General features: G+C 43.1%; 1 protein-coding gene across 2 annotated transcripts in view; it reads right to left on the bottom strand.

Annotated features, from left to right (window-relative positions):
• The window catches only part of IFT27 (intraflagellar transport 27), a 42,811-nt gene that overhangs the window by 13,999 nt on the left and 8,071 nt on the right, over positions 1-20,741 (bottom strand). For both annotated transcript variants that reach the window (XM_069736872.1, XM_069736873.1), the window contains exons 2-3: positions 3,245-3,324; positions 683-742 (exon numbers count right to left, since the gene is read on the bottom strand). In XM_069736872.1, coding sequence (XP_069592973.1) covers positions 683-742; positions 3,245-3,324 — 140 coding nt within the window. The remainder of the gene's footprint in view (positions 1-682; positions 743-3,244; positions 3,325-20,741) is intronic.

The following is a 20,741-nucleotide window of genomic DNA, read 5'->3' as shown; positions in this document are numbered from 1 at the left end:
TCCCTTGGGGACACATTGGCCTGCACAGGGGCTGTGAACACAGAGTTGTAGGATATTTTTAATCACTACGATTTCCAAAGTTCTTTTATATTTCATTTGCGCAGTATTAGAAGAAAGTACAAAATTATGGGGTCGTGCACTTGTCCGATTTTTTTAATTGGACATAGCTGGTCAGAGGAAAAATCACTGCATGCCTGAGTTTGATCTTATATTCAGAGCGCACTCGGAAAAGATCGAACTGCACTCGGATGGCATCTGAGTGCAGTCCGATTTCCACGGACTCACAGAAAGGAGAATTTTGTTTTCTGTCTTCTCCAAATTTGAGAGAATCTGATCGCTCTATGATCAGAGTGTGATTTACGTAGTTCTCGGATGAGACAAAATACGATCGTCTGAACCTGTCCTGAAAGAGACTTTTGCCGCACGCACAGACCCAATGTGTCCCGTAGAGTCTGAATAGGAGTCATATGAGTGAGTAGAGGACCGGAGCGGCGCTGGAAACCAGAGTAAATGTGTGTGCGTGAGATTTCTGGCTTTGCTGATGCTGAAAATTAACATAAAAATAGCATAAAAAATGCAGCAAAAATGCCCAGTGTGAACTTAGCCCAACTCTCTTCTTCTTGCTCAAGAAGTGAAAACCCAAGACATAAACCCAGGAGTAGGAAACCATAGATGTGCTCACCACACTGTCGCCGGTATCTGGAATTTGCACGGTTTTCGTTATGACGTCCATGACAGTTGTCTGTTGAGAAAAGGAATAGCCATCGGTCAGAGTCGCCCTTACATGATTCTTTTGCCAAGATTATAATCTGGAAATACACCATCCCATTGTTTGCTCTGCTGAACCCAGTCCCCTTTCCATGCGGTTTGAAGACAGAGTCACATAAGGCTCTGTTCACATGAGCTGCTGTCGTCTGATTCTAAACAATCCATATTAATAAAATAAAAACTAAAAAAAAGGATCAGCTACAAACCAGAGCTCAACAGGATGGAAAAGTGGGCACACAGCCTCGAGGGGCGAAATTAGCAATCTGGGAGGCTACGTTCCCATGATCAGATTTTGGCGAGTTTTTTTTTTATGCTGCGTATTTTTGAAAAACAAAAAATGGAATTTACTTACTGGGTGGAGAAAAAAAAAAAAAAAAGAGTTCATCATGGGAAAAGTAGTCGAACACAAAAATTGACAGGCTGCAGCTTTTAGAACCTGAACAAGCAGGTCACTTTCCGTGCACAACGCAACTTTGAGAACACAGGGTTACATTATTTCTAGTCTTGCTAGCAGTATTTGGTCAGTATTTTACCTCAGTATTTGTAAGCCAAAACCAGGAGTGGAACAAATAGAGGAAAAGTATAATAGAAACATATGCACCACTTCTGTATTTATCACCCACTCCTGGTTCTGGCTACAAATACTGATGTAAAATACTGACCAAATACTGATAGTGTGACGGCAGCCTAAAGATGTGTGCACACGTTGCAGATTTTTTGAGTTTTTTTCCCGCGATAAAAACGCTTAAAATACGCATACATATTCATCCCATCTTTTATAATGCACTCCGCAATTTTTGTGCATATGTTGCATTTTTTTTCCGTGAAAAAAACGCATCGTGGAAAAAAACGCAGCATGTTCATTAATTTTGCAGATTTTCCACTATATTATAGCATCCAAGAACCTCTGGAAAAAAAACAAAACAAAAAAAAAAAAATCAGCAAAAAAAAAAGCACAAAAGAAATACGCGAAAAATCCGCATGCGGATTTCTTGCAGAAAATGTCCAGTTTTGTTCAGGAAATTTCTGCAAGAAATCCTGACGTGTGCACATAGCCTTTTTATCTGGGATTTCTGATATTGATTACCAGTCCTTATGAAAGGTGATCAACATCAAATCAGTGTGGGTCCAAATCCTGCCCCAAATAATCAGCTGATTAAGAGTTTTTGGGAAAACAAAACCTCCACTGTTCCCCGGCTGCAATTTGTTTTAAAAAAAAAAACAAACACAAAACAAACAAGCTGTTATTTACTCGCCCTCCCCGGGTCCAACGCTGAGTTTCAGGCGCTGCTCCCACTATTGTCCGACGTCAAGTCAATAGCACTGCAGCCAATCACTGAGATCAGCGGCCCTGCCCGAGTTAATGGCATGAGCTGTGCAGCTCAGTTACTGACTGCAATCAACACAGACACCAGGAGCAGCAGTGGAGACTCAGTGCTGGACCCGGTGAGGGTGAGTAAAGCACTTAAAAATGAAGCCAGGGGACATGAGTTTTCTAAAAGCAGAAAACCCCTTTTAATGGGACCTTCATTTTGCACTAGAAGTGTCTGGTATTGCAGCTCGGCCCTATTCACTTTAATGATCGCGAGCTGTGGTACCTGGCTGAGCCCGATACTGCAAAATGTTTGGAGGCGAACAATGAAGAGGAAACCCCCAAACCCCTTCAATCACTTGATTAATGTGAGTGTTTAAGTCAGATCCCGACTACAGTCCTGGAAAACCTCATCTCTGTCCCAACCGCAGGGAACGATAAATGGCGGATCCTCTAGGACGCATCCTTTATGCGTTTCCCAGTTTCATTTGCAAAATAACACACACAAAAAAAAAATCAAATAAAAGATATATTTTTTAACCAGCTGTGAGCCGTGGATATGATCAGCTCAATAACACTTTAGCACCTGACTGCCTTCCTCATTAACCCATAAAAACCTGAAGCAGGTACTAAAAGTGTAATAATAGTAATATTCTTTTAGCTTGTATTCTGATAGAATTCTATTGGTTGCACGGTTTGGCGGATCAAATACCTGTAATAAATGTTCCGTATTTGTTTAAAAAGCAAAATGAAAAATGGCGCCGCTCTGTCCGGCTGTATAATGGCTAACTGGGATTTCATTATTTACCTTGGATTAGAATAAATATTTTTCTGACAAATTTTGGTTCTTAGAGTTGTTCCTTTTTGTAAACATTAGTACAAATTTTTAACTCATCGTATGTTTCCAGTAAAGGTGGGAGACAAACAGTTATGGCTTTCCCTTTTCACATGTGAAGTGCCATGCAACAAATGGCGATATAATAATAAATAATAATAATAAATAATAATAATAATGGCTGCACTCCAGGTGCTGGAGCGTTGGGGATGTATCAGGTGAATCATGTTTCTTTTGCTATTTTGTGGCATCATCGCCTTTTACCAATTTGTTTCCAATTTCGGATAATTGCCATGCGATAGGTTTGTTGAGTATTATCGTTGTCATACCATACTATAGTTCTTTGGGAAATGGCTTCCGTCACTACGGAAAAGCTGGATGAGAGTGCTCTTCCCAACGGTGGAGTCACCTGCGGAGCAGAAAGCATAAAACCATCATACCACCAGCTATCACAGGTAAATTAATAGATACAATAATCTATAGATTCAGTGGTGACACCATACAGAATAATCTTGCAGGGATTCGCCATTTATTTACATTTACGGTAAAATATATAGAATGAATAAATCTACTTTAGTTTAATTTCCAAAACCTATGTATCCCAGTAACCCAATACCCAGTCCGAAGCCTGATCCAGGGAGAGGGCATGTTCACAAGAGCGTATAAGACGGATAGCACTCGGACAAGTGTTACTTTAGGGCAGTGCAGTGTGTAACATTGGACTGCACTCAGATGTCATCCGAGTGCAGTACGATTACCGCAGATGCCGGCAATGGAGGAGGCGGAGAAATCCAGCTTGATCCAATTACCCCAGAACAGCATTAGGGGGGAGGTTATGTACTTGAAGAACATGGACGTGCCTCTAAATGAATTTCCATGTGGCTTCAAAGCTTGATGTCATAGTGCCGACACAACGGATTCATATACAACAGGTATCAAATCAGAAATGAATATTTCGGGACATATAGAAATGATTTATTGAATACTTTAGAGGATAAGAAGATAGCGCTCCTTAAAGACTCTTTAGAGTATATGCACACGACGTTACAGATACTTCAGGAACCCTCCGGTGGTGTTTTTTTTCTGAAGCATCTTCTTTGCATTTGAAGCGTCTTTGCTGCAGGCTTTTTATTTTATTTTTATATAAAACTAGATGGCAGCCCGATTCTAAAGAATCGGGAGTCTAGAATCCATATATACTTTATTTATTCAAATGTAAGAATAATACAATTAATAAATAATAGTAAGAAAGAACAAAAAATGGCTGCACTCACCAGCTCTTGACAATTCTTGTTATTTAAGGTACAGTTACACAGGATCCATGAACATGCTTATGAGGGGAGGGATGAAAGACATCAGACTTAGCACGCTGTTTGCGCTTACGTGCGGCATCGGCGGCTTTTCGCTCTGCATCATTACCATACTTTATATCAGACCTGATCTTACGTGCGCCATCATAAGCTTTGGACTCTGTGTCATTAGTATACTTAACAGTGTCCATGCGCTTGCATCTATCCTCTGTACTCTTGTTAGCACGCTGTTTGCGCTTACGTGCGGCAGCGGCGTCTTTTTGCTCTGCATTATTAGTATACTTTCTATCAGACCTAATCTTACGTGCGCCATCAGCAGCTTTGGGCTCTGTGTCATTAGTATCCTTACTATTAGAGCTCATGTTGGCTAAGCTAAACAGCTTTAAGCGTGGTGGTGGCAAACAACAGGTTAATAAGAGGCAGTGTCAGGTAGTAGGAAAATAGCCAGTTAATAATAGGCAATAGTTCTTTGCAGGAATGCAGATATTAATAAATAGGCAGTTTATATTGCAGAGAAATTGCTGGTCAATAATGGACAATGTCCTTATGTGGCAAATAATAGAGCAATATACCCAATGTGGCAAAGAAGAGGTTAATAAACGGCAGTCTCTCAGTATAACAGTCAGTGAATAATAGGCAGTGTATGGAGAAAACACCAAACAAAAGTTCAAAATTGGTGTGAAAATGTCACTGAACCACTTCACAACTAAATATATATAGTTTTGGTAAATGGTATTATCATTTTTTTGACGAAATTCGGCAGGAGCTTGAAGAGCAACGTCACTGGGCCCGCCTCCACGCAGTAGAAACTTGCTGTGAGGTAAAAATTCAAAAATCACACCAAAATGGCGGGCGGAGTGTGTCACAGTACGGCACGTTTCTGATTGGTCGCTTGCAGCAGGCGGCAACCAATCAGACACTGGACACTTTTGACGTCACTTATCTCCGGACATTAGCTCCGGACATTAGCTCCGGACATTAGCTCCGGACAGGAAGTTGGCACAAATTGCAGGAAGTAGTATTCTAGGCAATTATATATTAGATAGTGGCGGTTTCCAAGGAATGAATGGACCAATCCCTTTTTTAAGCCACTTTATGGCTTTAAAAGAAGTTAAAAAAGATGGAACATGCGCACAGCAAGTTGTTTTGACATTGCTGTGCATTACGTACATTTTTTTTTTTTTGAGGCTTCCAGGCAGCATCCACCTGAAAAAGACGTGGTGTGCGTATAACCTTATTAAAATGTCTCTCCATTCTCAAGAACAGAGGAAGACTTAATTTCAATATGGACAGCTCACTGTCTAGGTGACCGACCACCTTGCAGTCCCAGCCTATTACCTAGGCAAGAAGCATGGGGGCCGGGAGAGACGATGTGAGGAAACCCCTTTACACCACAGGTAATGGCTGCTGCCGCATGTTACTGGCTGTACAGCAGAAGATGGCGAATGATGACTCACTTGACATCAATCAGAGCTTTGCATCTATTAGTTCTTAGTGTCCTCCATGGCACCTAACACTGGCTCCAATCCATGGCAGAATGGGATCTCCGTGCCTACATTATACTAAAGCACTTGTTGTATTCCAGCGAGAACACCCACCTTCATGTAAATGCTAATCTTCATAAGGCCTACAAGAACTTCAGTGATTCCAGACAGTTAACACAGAAAAGTAATTCCTAGGAGTGATGAGGCGCTATGTGGGAACAGTGAGTGAGAGACAGCCGAGCGTGGGAATCGGCCTAGCGAGTCGTCATTTTCCAGTCCCACTGCTTAGTGCGCTGCACTTATTAGGGTTTAGGAACACATCTACAAAATGGTCCCTGAATCAGCCTGACTGAAGGCCTGGAATAAATGTGCAGAGGTCAGGGCTTATTAGCAAGAGTCAGGAGTGACTTGTGGGGGCAAGAAAGCAGTCAATGCTTGCAGTAGCTGGGGGGTCTGGCCCCCCGTGCGGAGGATCAGAAACGGTGCCGGTGAAATCTCCTCTGTAAGGCTGCAGTCACACAATTAATATTTGGTCAGTATTTTACCTCAGTATTTGTAAGCCAAAACCAGGAGTGGGTGATAAATGCAGAAGTGGTGCAAATGTTTCTACTTTTTCTCTATTTGTTCCACTCCTGGTTTTGGCTTACAAATACTGAGGTAAAATACTGACCCAATACTGCTAGTGTGACGGCAGCCTAAGGCCGGGGTCACACACCCACGGACCGTGCTCAGATCGGAAGACTCAACCAGACTCTTCTCTCACGCAGTTGAGACTGGTCTTCTGACAGTCCATGTGTCACAGATGTTATTACACAGAGTAAACCTCTTGTCCATGTGATTGGCTCTGCCACGTAATTATAGACCTGGGTTCGGTATGTAATAATAATCTTTATTTTTATATAGCGCTAACATATTCCGCAGCGCTTACAGTTTTGCACACATTATCATCGCTGTCCCCGATGGGGCTCACAATCTAGAATCCCTATCAGTATGTCTTTGGAATGTGGGAGGAAACCGGAGGACCCGGAGGAAACCCACGCAAACATACAAACTCTTTGCAGATGTTGTCCTGGGTGGGATTCGAACCAGTGCTATCCACTGAGCCACCGTGCTGCCCCGTAGTTACATACTGCTGATGGGACGCAGTCAATCAACTGTATAACACAGACGACTATCACATTGTAAAGCTCGGACTGGCCAGCAGCATATATTAGTATGGACCTATGACGCTCAGGTCAGGAGAGCAGTCGGCCAGTCTGTGCATGCAATGAGATGCGATGATTGTCTGTGTGTTATATGGCCATCTAACTACGGCATCCATATTGTGAGCCCAGAATAAGCATAGGTTAGATCTTGCAAATCCCCTTTAAAGGGAGTCCGTCATGTTGTACATACAGTCACTGCCGGCACAAGAGTATTCTCACAGTGTGAGGATTCAAGAGTCTGCAGTCACTTAGAGCGACTGCAGACTGTCGTTATAAATATGGACAACCCCTTTAAGCTCCCATGATGACTTTTTTGACGCTGTATGTATTTGCTGAGAAAACCCTGCAAAGTGGATGGGATTTACAGAAATCTCGCGCCCACTGTGCTTTATTTTAACTCAGAGTAAACTGAGTCTGCACCATGTCTATTTCTCAGCAGGAATAAACTCATATGCGCAGAAACGCACTAAAAACACGTCATTCGCACGTTCTTAGCAGTGGACAACCCCTTTAAAGGGAACCTGTCAGCAGGATTGTGTACAGTAACCTATAGACAGTGTCAGGTTGGTGCCGTTATACTGATTTAAATTAGTGACGAGCGAGTATACACGTTGCTCAGGTTTAACCGAGCACGCTCCGGTGACCTCCGGGTATTGGTTAGTGTTCGGAGATTTAGTTTTCAGCTGAATGATTTACAGCTACTAGCCAGCCTGAGTACATGTGGGGGTTGCCTGGTTGCTAGGGAACCCCCACATGTAATCAAGCTGGCTAATAGATGTAAATCATTCAGCTGCCGCGATGAAAACTAAATCTCCTATCAGTCATAAATACTCAGAGGTCACCCGAGCGTGCTCTGGAAAACCCGAGCAACGAGTATACTCGCTGATCACTAGTCTAGTCCCAACTGTTCCGGATACAGCTGAAAGTCCTGGATTTTAGTCCATGTCCTGCAGTCTTGTGCGTCTTCTGAATGTCCCTCACTGCCAGCGTTCCTCTGGCATCTCCTCTTGAAAGAAATGGTGAATGGGTGTGGCTAAGGGTGAGGTAACATTTTCCATGGTGCAGAAGAGAAAGAGGGGCAAATCATACATCTCATGATTTGTCCCTCTTTCTCTTCTTCGAATGTTGGGAGGTATGGTGCATGGTCAGCTTTTAATCATGTGATGTCATAGGCCTAATGGAAAACAGCTGGGTAGATACACTGCTGAGCCGGCTGCCAGTCAGTGCCGGGGCGTGGTTACTGCCACTGCCCACTATGTACTGAGGGGTGACTGAAGTGTGACTGAAAGCCGGAGGCTGCCAGGAGGAATAATTTCCACCCTGCAGCCTGGCATTAAATGCAGCAGGAGCAGCATGGCTTTAGAAAGCGATTCACCCCATAACTGCAGGTTAATAGCGTTTGGGGACATGACAGGTTGTCTTCAAAGCCTTATCCAGGTTCTTAGGCCACGTTCACACATTCAGTATTTGGTAAGTATTTTACCTCACTATTTGTAAGCCTAAAAAGGAGTGGAACAATCAGAGGAAAAGTATAAAAGAAACACTTCACCACTTCTGTATTTATCACCACTCCTGGTTTTGACTTACAAATACTGAGGTAAAATACTGACCAAATACTGCTAGTGTGACCATAGCCTTTGGAGCAGTGCTGCGCTTGCGATTGTCATTCCCTTACACTTAGAATAACCGGCTGTTCCATTCATGGTCTCATGGCCAGTACAGGAATAATGGAAAACAAGGTTGAAGATCCACATCTGACCTAGCACTAATCACCTATTCAGTGCACAGGTAATAAATTATGTACACCAGATTGTCCTTTTAAGGAGAGCGCCTGTCATATTAACCTCAAGGACACCATAATGGGTCATTCAGACATCCAGATTTTGTGTAGGAGTGGTATCGGTGATTTTCATGGATTGCACTCGTGCCAGTGATAATCTATGGGGCCATTCAAATGTATGATTTTTTTTCTCAGATCGAGTGGTCCATGGAAAATATCAGAGACATGTCTGATTTTTATCCAAAGTTCAGATAAAAAAAATCAGACTACACTTAAATAATATCCAAGCGTGGTCAGATTTTCATGGACTGTCAGAATGGAGAGGATGGAGACATTTCTTCTTAAATTTCTCCACTTATGAAAGAATCAGATGGCACTTGAACCACACTCTTATCAGACTCTGATGAGAGTAATTGGTCCAATCTTCTTGTACATGAAAAAAATCAGACCTCTGAATTAGGCCTAAAGGGTGGTGTCCTGTGACACATCAGATTCAAGAGGATAACAGAGGAGGCCCCAATGCCCACCCCTTGATCTTCCTTATCTCCATACCTACTAGTGCGCCGTCACACGATCGCATTGCAGTGCTCGGACCGGCGGTTCTCCTGAGATGAGCCTGATTGCATGCAGCTGTCACGCTCAGGTTAGGACAGCCGCCGGCCAGTCCGGGCAATACAATGTGATTGTAGTCCGTGTTAGGCTAAGTTCACACCAGGCGGTTTTGCTGCATTTTTTTAATGCTAATTTTCAGCTGTGTTTTACAGTACCAGCAAATGGATATAAAATGCTGCAAAAAAACAAACAAACAATGAACATGCTTTTTTTCTGCAGCTTCTTTCCTGCTAAGGCTATATGCACACGTTGCGGATTTCCGGCGGATCCGCAGCGTTTTTTTCTCTGCAGAAACGCTGCAGATCCGCAAGTGATTTACAGTAGATGTAAATCAATGGGGGAAAAAAATGCTGTGCTAATGGTGTAGAAAAATCCGCACCGAAAACGCTGCAGATTAAAAAAGGACCATGTCAATTCTTTTTGCGGATCTGCAGCGTTTCTGCACCCATTGACTTCCATTGATTCAGTCAAATCTGCAGCAAAACCGCAGGATCTGCCGTTTGGGTGCGAGAAACCCTGCAGATCAGGAGGGGGAAGAGTGTGTGAGCAGGGACTGTGTGTGCGAGGAAGATGTGCGTGTCTGTGTGCAGGCGTTTGTGTGTGTCTGTAGTGGTCTGCGAGTGTCTGCTGAGCTGTGTGTGTGTGTGTGTGGGAGCTGTGCGGGGATCGCGGAGCTGTGTGTCTGTGCGTGCGGGGCTGTGTGTGTGTGTGTCTGTATGTAGGCAGGCATCGTCCAATGGGACTTCTAGTCCCATCCGGCTATAAATGCTACAGTGACAGCTAGCCGGATGATGGGACAGTATAGTCCCATCATCTGGCTACGGTGTTCAAGCGTAAAAAAAAACAAACACATACAGTACATACATATAGACATACAGCATAGAGTACATACTCACCAACTACCTAGTCCCCAAACTCCTCGATTCTCCTGTAAGAAATATAAAAATAATAAACCAACAATATACTCCCTAATCCATAATAATGAGTGTCCTATGACGATCTCCCATGGAGAGCTGTCACATCATCAGATGCAACCGCTCTCCAGGGGCTCCTGGATACAATGACGGAAGGTATCCATCCGCCGCTGTGAGTACAGTATAGTTCATACTGTCACTTGCAGCACAACTGCGTGGGAAAATTGTCACGCAGCAGTGCCGTAAAGTGAGAGCAATGAACTCATTGAACCCTCAGTGATAACACTTCAGGAGCCATTGTCTCCCGTCAGTGTGTCACTGAAGGTCTATAGAGCTATCACATCTCCTGATGTGACAGCTCTATAGGGAAGATCGTTGTGGGACACTCGTTACTAATTGGACTCCGTCGGACAGGGAGTATACGGTTGGTTTATTATTATGTTTTGCAGGTGATCAAGGGCTTCGGGGAATTAGGTATGGTTGTAAGTATGGTGAAATTAAATAAACTTTTTTTCTGTTTTTTTTTTTTTTTTTTTTAACTCTTTCACTACTATAGGATTAGTAATGGCTAGGTGTCTTATTGACGCCTCTCCATTACCAACCAGGCTTGATGTCACCTTACAATACAAAGGTGACATTAACCCCTTATTACCCCATATGCCACCGTTACAGGGCAGTGGGAAGAGAGAGGCTAAGTGCCGGAATTGGCGCATCTTACAGATGCGCCATTTCTGGGGTGGCTGGGAGCTGGTATTGGCTTTTCCACTCTGGACTTGAAAATTGAGCGGGAGCCCATGCAATTTTTTTTTCCATTTTTTAAAAAAAGTAAACAGATATTGCTTTTAAGGCCGGTGTCACACTTGCGAGAAACTCGCACGAGTCTCACACCTCAATACCCGACACTGCCGCCGTCACTGGGACTGGAGCATTCAGCTACATAGAAATACATGCAGCCGCACACTCCATGTATCTATCATCTATATATCTATCTACCATCTATCTATCTAATATCTACTATCTATTATCTATCCATCATCTATCTATCTATCTTCCATCCACCTATCTATCTATTTGTGTGTGTGTGTAAACATTATTCTTCAATGGAGTATGTAAAGAGGTTGGTCAAGAAATGACATCACACTTTTTTTTTTCTTTAAGTATGTTAGCTTTATTTAGGTTACAAAAACGCAGACAAATCCACATGAAAAAACGCAGAAAAAACGCAGCACATCCGCACCTGCGTTTTCTGGCAAGAGAGGGAAGAATCACAGAAAATTCCACAGGCAAATCTGCAACGTGTGCACATACCTTACTAAGGCTATATGCACATGATGCGGATTTTTCTGCGCAGAAACGCTGCAGATCCGCACTGTGATATACAGTACAATGTAAATCAATGGGGCAAAAAAATAGCTGTGCAGATGGTGCGGAAAAATCAGTGCGGAATTGCTGCGGATTTCAAAGAAGTGCATGTCACTTCTTTTGTGCGGCTCTGCAGCGTTTCTGCACCCCTCCATTAATAGAAATCCGCAGTGGCAAAAAACGCAGAAAATCCGCACAAAATCCGCATAAAAACCGTGGCAAATCCGCGGCTGCGGATTCTGCCATGAGATGCGGATTTTGTGCAGAAAATTCTGCACCTCTTTTCTTAAGTGTGCACGTAGCCTAAGAGATCAGTTTTTGCTGCGGAAAAAAACCCCGCATATTGTGAACTTACCCTTATACGGCAGTCTGACTGCGCCTTTAAGGCCCTGCTCACACCTAGATTTTCCGTACATAGTAGCTAGAAGTCGGATGCTATGTCTACCTGTACAGAGGGACATAGGAATACGTCACGGCCTTCTGATGGAGGCACAGGTCAGGAGATTCTCCGGAAACATACCTCTGAGATAGATGCCCAAAATAACATGCATGGCCATTACCAGCTGCTCTTTTATCAGCCTTGAAGCTTCGATTGATCAGTAACTTAAGAGAAAATTGCAACTAAATAAAAACGGTTTATTTCTCTTAAAACGGGAAAACTTGCCTGTTTATTCGGCATTGACTATAGCGATTGAACGTGCGGTGTACGGCCGAACATTACCAGCGGCAGGACACGGAGAGAGACGGGAAAACCTCAGGTAGGCTGCTCGGCTCGCTTTCTTTCCCAATAAAGGTCTCTCTCTTTCCTTAATACGAGAGCAATAAACTCTTCGGGGGTCTGTAATTATGAAGAGTAATTCTGCCGCTCTCTTGTCTGTTTAAAGGTACTCAGAGCTCGATTTCTCAAGACATGCAATTTCTTTCCCCGTGTAATCACGTACCCTGCGGCGTGGTATTGTGCGCTGTATATCCAATATGATAATGTGTATAATCAGAGGGCTGCCGCGCAGACGCTGCCACTTTCTCGGCCACTTTAGACCAATAAGGAGTCGTGATTTGGCGTCATATAAACAGAATGCCCCGAGTATAGCGGCTCCAGCATTCTCCTTGGGTACGGGCATCATGCAGGTACTAGAAATCCAACGTGTGTGAGTGTGAGGCAGGTAACAAGAGATTATATGAAACAACTATGGAGACAGAGCACGATTACACGATAGGTCAAGGGCTGGTTATACAGTACTAGAACACCCAGCAATATAGTGATAGGAAATCAGAAGATTCTGGTAAGTAATACTAGAGTTAAAGGGAATCTGTCACCAGGTTCTTGCCATATAGTCTGAGAGCAGCAGGATGTAAAGACAGACACCCTGATTCCAGCGCTGTCACTTACCTGGCTGCTTGCTGTAGTTTAAAAAAAAAAATCACTGTTTTATCAGCAGGAGATTATCACTAGGGGACTAGTTGTCTCGTGCCATGTAGTCCTCCTGCTCTGTATATACACACCCCCACCACTGATTGGCAGCTTTGCATAGTGTACACAGAAAGTGGCCAATCTGTGGTGTGGGCGGGGTTATACACAGCTCAGCAGTCATAGAACAGCTAGATCTGTAGCAGAGAAAATGGAGTTTTTATCAAAAGTGCAGCAAGTAGCCGAGTAAGTGACACACCGCTGGAATCGGTGTCTCAGCCTCTATATTAGGCTACTCTCAGATGGGGTAACAAAAAAATAGTGACAGATTCCCTTTAAAGGGGTTGTCTGGGCATATAATATTAATGATCTATCCGTAAGGCCCCCCTTCCACACACGATGAAAATGGCATGATAAACCATCATTTGTCGACAGGCCAAACTACATCTGACTGCATCTGCAAATAGTGGAATTTTTCAGTCGATAATGCAGCCAGTGCATATCTGCAGCTGATAAAAATTCAATACGCCCAATCGGTATTTTGAACAAGAATGAACAATAGTCCGTCCTCGGTCAAAACACCAATGAGGCCGATGGTTGACATTGGACATTTTGGCTGACTTTTATTTTATGTGTATGGACAGAGATTTAGGATGCGTCCTCCTCATCAGACCAGCCTATATAAGGCCTACCAAGACACACACCATCTCTTGGCACCAAGTCTCAAAGATTATTGGTGCAACACAACCGGTTTGTGGCTTCCAGACCCTCCGCTACCTAAATATAGCAGGAAAGGCACCTCCAGATAAAATCTTCAAGCTTTATTTCACTAACAAAAAGTTAAATTTTCACATGCTGATGGTGAAACACACTGACGCATTTCGGTCGTCTACTGTGCCGTTAGTCATATAGTATGGTTGTCAATGGGAGGAAATGAGGGTTTTTAAAGGGAAAAAATGATCAAGAATATCATGTAAGTGTCAATTTTTTTTATGATTTTTGATTTTATTAAATTGGGTACTGTAGGGGGCGCAGAAGGTTATAAATTGCTCAGCATCATTGGGGGGTTTGTTCTTTTTTCTTTGATTTTACAGATAACATTTCTTTTCTCTCTATTCCCAGTGCTTTTTATAGGCCATATCAATGATTTTATCCGTATATTCCCTTCCCCTGAGTATCGATTTTATAATAGAGGATTCTTTCTGATAAGAACCATTATCAGAACATAACCATTTTGCCCTGACAAATTCGCCAAAAGGGATTGCAGCAATGGTATGAAATGGGCGACAACTGTCCGCATGCAATGTAGTATTACCGCTAACCGGTTTTCAGAGTAATGAACACATAACTTTTTTTAGATGTTATAACACTAGTAAGGGCAATATCTAAAAATTCTAGGCTGTTGCTGGGACCATTGAAAGTAAATTGAAGGTTAATATTATAATAATTTAGATAGTGAATAAAGTGGTCGCGATGTCATGGGAACACACACTGAAAATGTCGTCTATATAGCGACCATAGCAGACTAAATTAAGATAAAAAAAGGATTATGAGAAAAAAAGAACGGGAGAAGTGGGACCCCATCGTTGCTCCTTTGATTTGAAAAAAAAAAAAAAAACCCTCTATATTGAAAATATATTGAAAAAGAAAAAGATGTTTTCTTAAAAAATCTATGGCAATAAAAATGAATTCTTAATTCTAAAGTGTAAGCACTACAGCGGTCAAGATGGAAGGAGATTGCCTGTAGTGCCAGATCGTGTGGAACACAGGAATAGAAGTTCACCATATCACAGGAAATTAAACTAATTATCCTTCCGTTCAATGTTGTCAAACGTTTGTAATACTGTGGTACGGTCTCGTAAAAAAACATGGTGTACATAGCACTAGGGGATGGAGATGGAGATACTCATCAACCCAGGTACTTAAAGGGAACCTGTCAGGTCCCCCGTACCCCAGAACCACCAGCAGTTGTGTCTGCATACACTGTGTGTAGAATTATTAGGCAAGTTGTATTTTGATCACATGATACTTTTTATACATGTTTTCCTACTCCAAGCTGTTCAGGCTTGAGAGCCAACTACCAATTAAGTAAATCAGGTGATGTGCATCTCTGTAATGAGGAGGGGTGTTGTCTAATGACATGAAAACCCTATATAAGGTGTGCGTAATTATTAGGCAACTTCCTTTCCTTTTGCAAAATGGGTCAGAAGAGAGATTTGACGGGCTCTGAAAAGTCCAAAATTGTGAGATGTCTTGCAGAGGGAGGCAGCAGTCTTGAAATTGACAAACTTTTGAAGCGTGATCACCGAACAATCAAGCGTTTCATGGCCAATAGCCAACAGAGTCGCAAGAAGCGTGTTGGGCAAAAAAGGCGCAAAATAACTGCCCATGAATTGAGGAAAATCAAGCGTGAAGCTGCCAAGATGCCATTTGCCACCAGTTTTGCCATCTTTCATAGCTGCAACGTTACTGGAGTAACAAAAAGCACAAGGTGTGCGATACTCAGGGACATGGCCAAGGTAAGGAAGGCTGAAAAACGGCCACCTTTGACCAAGAAACATAAGATAAAACGTCAAGACTGGGCCAAGAAATATCTTAAGACTGACTTTTCAAAGGTTTTATGGACTGATGAAATGAGAGTGACTCTTGATGGGCCAGATGGATGGGCCAGAGGCTGGATCAGTAAAGGGCAGAGAGCTCCACTCCGACTCAGACACCAGCAAGGTGGAGGTGGGGTACTGGTATGGGCTGGGATCATCAAAGATGAACTTGTGGGACCTTTTCGGGTTGATGATGGAGTGAAGCTCAACTCCCAGACCTACTGCCAGTTTCTGGAAGACAACTTCTTCAAGCAGTGGTACAGGAAGAAATCGGTATCGTTCAAGAAAAACATGATTTTCATGCAGGACAATGCTCCATCACATGCCTCCAACTACTCCACCACGTGGCTGGCCAGCAAAGGTCTCAAAGAAGAAAAAATAATGACATGGCCCCCTTGTTCACCTGATCTGAACCCCATAGAGAACCTGTGGTCCCTCATAAAATGTGAGATTTACAGGGAGGGAAAACAGTCCACCTCTCGGAACAGTGTCTGGGAGGCTGTGGTGGCCGCTGCACGCAATGTTGATCGTAAACAGATCAAGCAACTGACAGAATCTATGGATGGAGGCTGCTGAGTGTCATCATAAAGAAAGGGGGCTATATTGGGCACTAATTTTGGGGGGTTTTGTTTTTGCATGTCAGAAATGTTTATTTCTAAATTTTGTGCAGTGATATTCATTTACCTGGTGAAAATAAACAAGTGAGATGTTGATATATTTGGTTTTTATTAAGTTGCCTAATAATTCTGCACAGTAATAGTTAAACAGATATCCTCCTAAGATAGCCAAATCTAAAAAAAAAAAACACTAACTTCCAAAAATATTAAACTTTGATCTTTATGAGTCTTTTGGGTTGATTGAGAACATAGTTATTGATCAATAATAAAAATAATCCTCTAAAATACAACTTGCCTAATAATTCTGCATACTGTACGGGGTGTACAGTATGCAGAATTATTAGGCAAGTTGTATTTTAGAGGATTATTTTTATTATTGATCAATAACTATGTCCCTGCATTACAATACACACATAAACAGATCTTTAGAAAAAGAAAAGTATTCCTAAAGTCGGTTTATGATATGTAAATGAGGCATGTGACTAGTCTAGGGGGCGTTAGCTCAGACTCATAGGGGGGGATCTAGTGTAATTTATGTTCACACTAGGTGTTTTTTCAGTGTTTTTTGACCCGAACATCCCAGCTTCATATATTTCTATGCAGCTGTCACACTCAGGTCAGGAGAGTCACCGGCCTATCCGAGCATCGCGATCCAATCTCGGCATGATTTTATAAGGCCGTCTGACAGCGCCCTTAGAGGCAGCATCTTTAACAAAGCATATATATATATATATATATATATATATATATATATATATATATATATATATATATATATATATATATATATATATATATATATATATATATATTATATATATATATATATATATATATATATTCTATATTTAAAGTGGTTTTCCAATCTAAGAACAAAATCTGCAGTCACTGTGTGATTGAAGACTGCTGATCGTCAGGATACCCGAGAATTCCCGAAGCAGGTGAACAGTCACGCGACCACTCGCATGTAATTTGCACACTTGTGGTCACATGCCGACTAGTCTCACGCGGTCACGCGACTATACACTTGCACGGGGAACACAGGGGAAGTATGAGTGTCATGATTTGGCTGTCTGCAGTCGCTCAAACTGGTCAGTTTGTGTGTACCTGTTCACACTTGACGGTCAGTTTTTTTTACATTTGCAGTACTCGCCCTCTGACTGAGCACTTCTCCTCCCATCAGCCTTTGGCGTTTTATTTTTTTTTACATAGAGCTTGGTCCTACCTGCCACATAATTGTAGGCTTTTAGCCTGGGAGAGGCGTGATGTTAGGTTTAGGGTCCCAACAAAGGAGTACGCCTTGTCGCTGGCTGTTGGGCTCACACTAATTGTCCAATTTGTGGGCCAAGTACCTTTACTTTTCACATGTTTTCTACAGCAGTAATGCAGCTCCAGTGTCATATATTCTTCTCTACATATTATAGCGCTTCCGAGTGCAGCTTTAATTTGACAGCTCCAATATTAGGCCTAGAAGATCCGCTATAACATATGGAAAGATCTAATGTGGACGGACTATAGGAAGAAGTTCTACAGTGCAATATGATCTACAGCGTGAATTATAGGGGACATTTATGGGAAGCAATATACGTTTCTGGACACTTTTTTGAGCAATTTTACGAGCTCTGGAGAGCAGTTATGTGCAGGACTTGGAGGAGTTATAGAAAACATTACATGAAGCAATGAAATACATAAATTGTACGGATATTAATAAGAGTAACCCAGGCATGGAAAAACGGTGCATACTGCATGTTATCGGGGACATTTCTCATGTGGAAGATTATTTTTTAACTGTGCACTCAATGAGTTGCAGTCCTATGTAAGCAGCATGTTTTCTGATGACAACACTTCTGGATTTCATTCATGGTGCTTCATGGCGTTCATCAACATCCTGTGGTTTCATCATTCACTGTATCTTAACGGATTTTCTCAGAAGTTATGACGTGGATTGTGAGGAGGGCGATTTGGCGACGACGGACTCTACTTTCAGCAGGAAACTTGCAGTAAGAGGTGTCATTATGATTCTCTTAGGTCATGTTCACACTGCATCTTTTTAAGCCCCAAACCCTAAACAAGATGTCCTTCTTAAATGTGAAAGTGGCTTCAATAAAACAAAAAAGGACCTACCTCCCGGACCAGCAATGTGAGCACTGCAACCAATCAGCGGCCACTGATCAGCGGCAGCCTTCACAATTCCGTTAGATCGAACTGTCTTCTGATGAAACTATGAAGGCTGCAGCCCATTGCGGCTGCTGAAAGGCTGCGGCAGGGACATATCTGGGGTGGTGGAGGCAGGGCATTTGCTTGGGGAGCACATTATCAGGGCAGCACTGTCGGGTCGCTGCGGATGACACTCCTGGGCCGCAGAGGTGGTGGTTAGTGGTAAGGCAAGTGTTCCAATGGAGACCAAGAAACAAGAGTGTTATTGGGGGTGGGGAAGGGATGAAGTGTGAGGAGACTGTATGGGGGGAAAATCGAGTGATTGGACAGTGAGAGACAGACGGTATAGAGACTGGGTAGAGCATGGGGAGGAGGTAGTTTAGATAAGGGGGACAGAGCAAGGACACAGCATGGAGGGGACAGTATGCCGAGGAAGGGAGTGTGATGAGGGAGCACAGTATACAGACTGGTCTGTATAGGGGTGACAGTGTGAAGAGGGGGACAATATGGAAAGAAGCGGACATTGTGAAGGCCATGTACCATAAGAGGGACAATGTGGGGGTCATATTTTGTAAAGGGAGCATCTATTTATTCAGGGGCACAGGGCAGATAATCTTATTTGGGGAGATAATGACACTTATTTCTAAGGGCACCATGTCGGGATGTGCTGCAAAAGACCGGAGAGGAGGGAAGTCATTTAAGTGTCTGGACAAGATGGAGAAAAAAAGAAAGAGAACAACTCCAAATCAGAGAAGATGGCATCTATAAGATACCAGGATGTAAAATGTTTATTTGTGATACTTCATCTCATCGTTACTGTGGTTCCTATATGGCCCGCAGTCTGATGATGGCTGCTTACAACAACTCCCAGCATCTTCTCACCATTGATAAGCACTTACTCGGAGTTGTAGGTGCATGCGACATGTATGGTGATTCATTCCTGTACAAATGGTGGTTCTGGTGATGTATTCCTGTACTGACGGTGATGTATTAGTGAACAGATGGTAGTTCTGGTGATGTATTCACGTACTGATAATGATTTTGGAGATTTATTTTATTCTTACACTAATGGAGGTCCTGGTGATGTATTTGTGTTATGCTGGTGGTTCTAGTGATGTGTATATATACTCGTTACATTGTTAAGGACATACTGGGAGCTGTAAGTTCATGCAATACAATTACATATGGGGCTGCCCTGACAAAGGACCATGCAGGTCTGAAACATGTTGATTGGGAGTGTAGCGGATACTTCTTTCCTGCCTTTTCAATTTTTGTGCTGTTGTGTTCAACCACTTTTTGTGCCTTTTATACTACTTGATCAATAATTAAATTATTTTAAGAATGTGCGAGTGCTGGCTATTATTTGAACTGTTGCTATTACTGGAGTATTTTGCCATGTACCTGGACAGGTGAGCTGATTGTTCCTTTTTCACATAAGCTTAGTGATGTATTCATGCACTGATGGTGGTTCTGATAATGTATTCCTGTATTTCCTGTTCCAGTGATGTATTTCTGTACTGTTATTGGTTCTGATTCTGTACACTGGTAGCAATTCAAAACTAGTCAGATAATGTGATGCATGGTTATGTTAGAGGTGCAGTCAGCTAGACTGCAAATGAGGACAGAGGACGGGCAGCGCTAACTGCGCATAGCCAAGGGATAACATAACAGCGCAGGCTCCCGGACAGATTCAAACAACGCTGAGGAGGCGGCGCCAAGGGGGCATGAATGACGGCTGTGCTGCGTCTAATTAGGGGAGAAAGACCCGCCTCCCTGGCGATTTCACAGTATGAGGGGGCACATTTTATAAGTGTTTATTTCAGCGTGTGCAAGGAGCATAACTAAGAGCCACCTTGTCAGAATGCAGCATTTGTGCTGCACAAGTTGGCTCTTTTAGTTACAAACGCCGGGGGGGGGGGGAGGGGTGACAGGTTCCCTTTAATAACGTATTGTGCTGTATAACAAGTTAATGGTTACTACATCTGTATTTATATTAGGATAATTAACCCCTTTCTGACATATGACGTACTATCCCGTCGAGGTGGGGTGGGCCCGTATGCCCACCGACAAGATAGTACGTCATAGTGATCGGCCACGCTCACGGGGGAAGCGCGGCCAGGTGTCAGCTGACTATCACAGCTGACATCCGGCACTATGTGCCAGGAGCGGTCACTGACCGCCCCCGGCACACTGCGATCAAACATGATCGCAGTGTTCCGGCAGTATAGGGAAGCATCGCGCAGGGAGGGGGCTCCCTGCGGGCTTCCCTGAGACCCCCGGAGCAACGCGATGTGATAGCATTGCTCTGAGGGTCTCTTACCTCCTCCTTCCTGCAGGCTCCGGATCCAAAATAGCCGCGGTGCTGCATCCGGGTCCT

This window comes from Ranitomeya imitator, chromosome 8 (genome assembly GCF_032444005.1).
Source record: "Ranitomeya imitator isolate aRanImi1 chromosome 8, aRanImi1.pri, whole genome shotgun sequence".
NCBI lineage: Eukaryota > Metazoa > Chordata > Amphibia > Anura > Dendrobatidae > Ranitomeya > Ranitomeya imitator.
This window is presented reverse-complemented; position numbering and strand designations above follow the sequence as displayed.